Source organism: Palaemon carinicauda, chromosome 38 (genome assembly GCF_036898095.1).
Source record: "Palaemon carinicauda isolate YSFRI2023 chromosome 38, ASM3689809v2, whole genome shotgun sequence".
Taxonomy (NCBI): Eukaryota; Metazoa; Arthropoda; class Malacostraca; order Decapoda; family Palaemonidae; genus Palaemon; species Palaemon carinicauda.
In genome coordinates, this window is record NC_090762.1 from 17,590,957 (window position 1) to 17,597,905 (window position 6,949).

The 6,949-nt window shown below is 36.3% G+C and overlaps 1 protein-coding gene across 2 annotated transcripts in view; it reads left to right on the forward strand.

Annotated features, from left to right (window-relative positions):
* Positions 1 to 1,206: 1,206 nt before the first annotated feature.
* LOC137630437 (uncharacterized) overlaps positions 1,207 to 6,949 on the forward strand; it is a 6,455-nt gene continuing 712 nt past the window's right edge. Inside the window, exon 1 of one of the 2 annotated variants that reach the window (XM_068361902.1) lies at positions 1,207 to 6,654. In XM_068361902.1, the coding sequence (XP_068218003.1) occupies positions 2,013 to 6,654 (4,642 nt within the window). In that variant the 5' untranslated portion in view covers positions 1,207 to 2,012. The remainder of the gene's footprint in view (positions 6,655 to 6,949) is intronic. The other variant, XM_068361903.1, reaches the window with a different exon arrangement.

The following is a 6,949-nucleotide window of genomic DNA, read 5'->3' on the forward strand; positions in this document are numbered from 1 at the left end:
TCTTTTCCACCGTTATCCCAACAATAATGGGTCGGTTGCCTGTGCGCCCTCTGATAGCATCAGGCATGGTTTATAATTTAGCAGAGGGTTTTTACAATCACAATTATTGGCGTTGAGGCTAACCTTTGACTAAATAGTCCAACTGCAAGGCAGCAGTATCCAAAGTTATTGGCAGTGGGCCTAGTCTTCTGCCTTAGAGCAAGACAGCAAGGTACCAGCTGCCCTTTTAGTCGCTTTCTGCTTTCTACGACACGCGGGATGTACAGTGCAAGTATTCTTACACCTCTACCACAGGGGTGTACTAAACTGGAACAACTTTACTTATAAGCCCAAGGTTCTTCTGAGTTGAGTGTAGACACAAGTTTGCGACTTGGCCCACCTGCATTTGCCTGGTGAGCTAGTAAACCGACCATGAGGCTAAGCTAAATCTGGTGACAATTTGTTGTCATATCCATGGCTTTAGTTTTTTAGTTTTATGCACTTCTAACGTCATCACTGCTTATCCGTGCCAGACTGCCACCCATCATGATCTGGTAACAATGCTTACCAACAAGGCACTGCCCAGTCCTATGGACATAAACTAACAATCTGACTTAAAAGAAAAAAGTTTAACACTTAAATCCATGGTCCCATTTTATTTAAAAATTCTTTGTGGATCTTTAGGTAAGAGGGCAGTTATCAGTTTGCAGTTTGGGTGGAGAACGCAATCTTATCACATATAATTGCTGAGACCTGAGATGATATAACATGGTCCAGCCACCTATTCAAAGATTGGAAGACTTATATTTAGGAATTTAATTATAAATGTGCTAATCGCCAAGAGTTGCGTCTTCTCTGGAACCAACCCCATTGGGTAAAGCAATTTTATGTTGAAATATAGATTAATTTACATATATATCCATACCTACATACATGCACACACATCACAAAAAATTCTTCCACCATCAGCAATCCGCACTACCCAGCGTGGTGATATAAACAGGCCAAACCCCAAACATGCACTGACATGTCTGAGGCCTTTGTTCTGCAGTGGACTTGAAAAGGCTACATTTGTTGTTGCTGTGTTATAGTTTGTGTTAATATATATATATATATATATATATATATATATATATATATATATATATATATATATATATATATACATACGTACGTATATATATATATATATATATAAATATATATATATATATATATTGTAAAGGAATATGTTTTATTGAGTATAAAAGTGCAGAAAAGTTTGGAAATTGATATTTGCATAAAAAATGTGTACACTAGACAACAGATGGCAGTACCGCTTGGCGTAGTCAGTAGTCGCCAAGGATAATGTACCGAAAAATTATATTTAGTACATGGATGTCTAGCGTGAGTTGAGTATATAAAGCCCCACAACGGTGATTTTCGGCGGAGTCGCAACAAACAAGTGATAATAAGTGTATCAAGTTTTTAAGGAATATATGGTAATGTATTGTTTATCCATTTGGACGTTTTCTTGTGTGATGTAACGTTGGTTGCCACTAACTGTTTGATGTTACTATAGTGTATTATATGTTGTGATTATGTAAAGCTTTGCGACTTGGGTATTCTACGGTGAACTGCAGAAATTAGTGATTAGTAGTCTTGATGAAGTGCTGTTGTGTAATGCGTTTGTAATTGGTTTAATGTTCTGTTTGTGACTTTGTTCTGTTTGTGACTTTAATTTCTTTATTAATTGTTATTAAAGTACATTTTAAGTTATTATGGGTTATCACTCTTTCCTGATATATTCTGCTCGTAAATCCTTAGTATAAGAGATTTTGTTTTCTTATGTTACATGGGGGCCTGTCGAACGAAACCCGAACGTATCCCTATTAACTTATCCTCGGTGTTAGCTCATTTTTGCCAACCGTTAAATTACGTATCCCTACTGTTAATTGCTTTTTAGCACTTCCATATACTTTAAAGAGGGGGGAGAGTTGTGATAGTGTTAGCGCTATATTTGTCTTGCTGTTATTTTGAGCAGGTTATTAAAGATGTTTGATTTGAAAGATTTCATACGTAGTCCTAGTGGTGAGAAGTTAGAAGGTATAACTAAAATAGACTGGATTGTTCTAGCTAGGTACTATAATGTAGAAGTATCAGAATCTGCAAGGAAGCAAGAAATCTCAAATAAAGTAAGTGAGGCGCTAATGACTTTAGAAATTTTGTCTGATAAGGAAGCGTTGTTACTAATGAATTGGGAAAAGGAAGAAGCTGATAGCCAGCAAAGTGCTAGTGATAATAATACAGAGGATAGTACAAGTGAAGAGGAAGGTGCCAAAGCCGTACGTGAAAAAACCAAGTCACTTAAGGTCAAACCAAAAAAGTCTAAACTTGTTTATGAAGGGATGAGTGTTGAGCAGATGCAGATTCATTTGCAAATAGTTAGATTGGGAAATGAGAAAGCTGTAGAACTTAAAAGATTAGAAGCTGAGGTTGAGCAAAAGAGAATAGAACTAGAGATAAAGAAAATTGAAGTTGAAGGAAAGTCCAAAGTAGCACTAAAGTCATTTCAGGTAGACAACGCAGTAAAAAGTGTACCCATTTTTGTTGAGAATGAAGTAGATTCTTTTTTTTTACAATTTGAGAAAGTAGCAGAACAGCGTGAATGGCCGAGAACGTCGTGGAGCACGTTGGTTCAAACCTCTTTTCGAGGAAAGGCTAGGGAAGTATTTGCTGCCTTATCTTTGGATGATTCTAAGGATTATGAGAGAGTTAAATCTGAGGTTTTGAAAGCTTATGAATGGGTGCCTGAGAGGTATAGAGAGAAGTTCAGAAGCTGGATAAAAAGAGATGGTCACACTCATATGGAGTATGCACGGGAACAACGCCTGTGGTATGATAGGTGGATAAATGCCAGAGAAGTTAATGGTGATTTCGGTAAACTTCAGGAACTTATCTTGCTTGAGCAGTTTAAGGATGGTATTAATCCACTTATTAAGACATATTTGGATGAACGTGATGTAGATAATGTGGTTGAAGCCACTAGATTGTCTGATAATTACGCATTGACCCATAAGCTGTATCATACTGACGTCACTCCTAAAATTGGAAGGAACAGAGTGTGGGAAGAGCGTCAAAATTACAAGGCACAAGGTAAGACTACGAGTTCACAGGTATCATCAGGGGGAGTTTATAATAAATCCTTTAATAGAGGTTTTAGAGGGGCAAGTCAAAATAGTTATGGTCCTAGTGTTAGTGCTGGAAAAGCAGGATCCAGTGGAAATGATCAGTTTACACCCCGTTATCAAAATGTAGGCGAAAATTTTAGAGATTTTGTATGTTTCAGTTGTGGCAAACCAGGACACATCAGTAGGAGTTGTCCACATCGCACAGAAAACCGTCCAATTCAAGTGGTAAATAAAGTTAAAGATAAACCTGTACATTCTAAGAAGGATGATCATAAACCTGAAAATACTATTGCATTGTTAAATCAACCGCAAGCATGTGGTGACATTAGTCCTTGTTTGTTTGCTTCTCCCCTTAGGCCAGGTAAGAGTTACTGTAACAATAGCATTGATAATAATGTATGTAATGTTGATGAGAATATTGGTTACAAAATGGGTAACAATTGTGTTCAAAATGTTAATAATGTTGGTTATGTTGAGACTAATGTAAAAGAAAATAGAATGGCACTTCCTGAAGAGAGTACCAAATCCAAAGGTACTGAATTGTATGACCCTTTTATGGGAGAAGGTTGGTTACACCTCCCTTGTGTTGAAAAAAAGAAAGTAAGGTGGTTAAGAGATACCGGAGCGGTACAGTCTGTAATGGTAAGAAATATGTATGACCAGTGGAAGGATACTGGAGAGTATGTACTTCTGCGTGGGTTTGGTCCTGAATTCTCGGCTCCATTAGTAGAAGTAAAGTTGGAAACTCCGTTAATTTCGGGTTTTGTTAAAATTGCTTTGGTGAGAGAAATCCCAGTGTCGGGAGTAGAGTTAATTCTTGGAAATGATTTATGTGGAAACAAAGTTTTTGGTAGCAGTAATCCAATTTTGACAGAAAAACCCTCTAATTCTTCATCTATTACAGAAGTTGAATGTACATTTCCAAACATATTTCCTGCTTGTGCAGTTACTACAAGAAGTAAGAGTACCGAAGGAAAGGTAAAGGATGACTACGGTTTGGATTTACAAAACTTGTTTACAGACAGTCCAGAAACACATGTAAGTAAAGTCAGTACTCCTTTGCGAATGCTGAAAGTTAATAAGGAAGAATTTGTTAAATCTCAAATTGAAGATGAGAATTTGAAGGTAATAAGAGATAATGCCCTTGTTGATATAAATGATATCGAGAAGGAAGGCAAGTGTTACTTTGTTAAGGATGGAATCCTAATGAGGAAGTTTAAGAGTAGAAATGTTAATGATGTTGTAGAACAAGTGATTATTCCAAATAGTTATAAGAATTTTGTTCTAGGTATAGCTCATGACAGTAGTTATTCTGGTCATTTAGGTATAAACAAAACTTATGAGAAATTATTGAGGTATTTTTATTGGCCTAAGATGCACAAAGATTGTAGTGAATATTGTAAAAATTGCGATTTATGTCAAAAAGTAGGCAAAGCTCAACATGACCCTAAAGTGGTGCCATTGCAACCCATTGAAGTTCCAGGTGAACCCTTTGAAAGACTGGTTTTGGATTGTGTGGGACCTCTTCCTAGGTCTAGTAAAGGCAACGAGTATTTGCTGACAATTATGTGTAGTGCTACCAGATTTCCAGAAGCTATTCCGTTTAGAACTGTGAGTGCTGATAAGATAATAGAAGCGCTTAATAAGTTCTTCTCGCTGGTTGGTTTGCCAAAAGAAGTACAAACTGACCAAGGAACCAACTTTACGTCTAAAAAGTTTGCATCATTTTTAGCCTGTCAGAATATTAAGCATTGCTTATCATCTCCTTATCACCCACAGAGCCAAGGAGTGGTCGAACGATTTCATCGAACCTTCAAAACCATGCTTCGCACGTACTGTTGTGAAAATGAAAAGGAATGGGATGTCTTCATACCAATGTTGCTATTTGCCGTTCGTGATAGCGTACATTCATCGTTGGGGTATTCTCCTTTTCAGTTAGTATATGTCCATCAGGTAAGGTCGCCCATGGAGGTGATAAAAAATCAATTGATTTCAGATGAAAAGAATTCTATCACTTTACAAGAAATGAAGGAAAAAATAAAGAAAATATGGAAAGTAGCACATGAGAATCTCGAAATGGTACAAGAAGGGATGAAAAGAAACTACGACAAAAAGGCTGCAAAACGTGAACTCGACATCGGAGACAAGGTTCTAGTGTATCTCCCTACATCTGGTAAGGTTTTTAACCAGAAGTATATAGGACCTTGCACGGTGAAAGAAAAAGTGAGTGATGTTAACTATCGAATTCAATTTCCTACAGGACGAAGGAAAGTTAAAACTTTCCATATTAACAAGTTGAAAAGGTATAATGAATCCAGTGGAGTGTTGTCAATTGCAAAAGAGGATGATGAAAAAGATGTTGAAGGAGAATTTGAAGTTAGGATAAAAAATACTGAGTATTTGAGGGATTATGAAAAATTTAGTAAATTATGTATTCATTTATCTGATGAACAGCAGCAGGATTTTAAAGTGCTTATTAAAAACTTTTCAGATCTGTTTTCAGACCATCCAAAAAGGATAAAAGGAGTACAGCATAAAATCAGGTTGAAAGAGGAGACTCCAATAAGTCAGCGTCCGTACAGAATGTCACCGAGGCAACAACAACAGTTAAAGACCGAAGTTGCTTATTTGCTGAAACACGGACTAGCAGAGGAAAGCCATAGTGAATGGGCTAGCCCATGTATTCTAGTCGACAAACCTGACGGAAGTGCAAGAATGTGTACAGACTATCGAAAGGTAAATAATGTAACTATAAAAGATTCATATCCCATGCCCAGAGTAGAAGATATAATTGATAATGTAGCAAAGTTTCCTTTTTTAAGTAAAATTGATTTATTGAAAGGATACTATCAAATTGAGTTAGACAAAAACAGTAGGAATATTGCTGCATTTGTTACACCCCATGGACTTTATAACTATAAGGTAATGCCATTTGGTTTATGTAATGCACCTCTGACATTTCAACGTCAAATGAATTATATCTTAAAGGATCTCGAAGGTGTATTTGTTTATTTAGATGACATTATCATAGTTGGAGAAACCTGGGAAGATCACATAAAAAAAGTATATGATGTTTTTAAGAGGTTATTAGAGTTCAATGTTACGATAAACCTTGCAAAGTGTGAATTTGGAAAAACTACTGTTCAATATTTAGGACATGAAATAGGAAGTGGCCACGTGAGACCTGTTGATTGTCATATTGAGGTCATAAAGAATTTGACCATCCCTACATCTAAACGTGGCGTGATGAAATTTTTGGGGACAGTGGGGTATTACAGAAAATTTTGTAAGAACTTTTCAGATGTAGCCTACCCATTAACAGAGTTGCTGAAACAGGATGTGAAGTTTGTTTGGTCAAAGGAATGTGACGAAGCTTTTAGCAAACTTAAGCTCATGTTAATGTCTAAGCCAGTGCTGAAATCCCCAGACTTTAATCTACCGTTCAAGTTACAGGTAGACTCCAGTGAAGTAGGAGCTGGCAGTGTATTATTACAGGAACATGATGGTATTTTACACCCTGTATCTTACTTTTCAAAGAAATACAATAGCCACCAGTTAAATTACAGTATTGTTGAAAAAGAAGCTTTAAGTTTAATTTTGAGTTTAATGCACTTTGAGATATACTTGTTAAACAGTAATTTTGAAATTGACATATATACTGATAATAATCCATTAACCTTTATTAATAAATGTAAGCACAACAATAAGAGAATTTTAAGATGGGCTTTATTTTTGCAACCATTCAAAATAAATGTTCACCATATAGCAGGCAAGGAAAATGTCATTGCAGATTCTCTCTC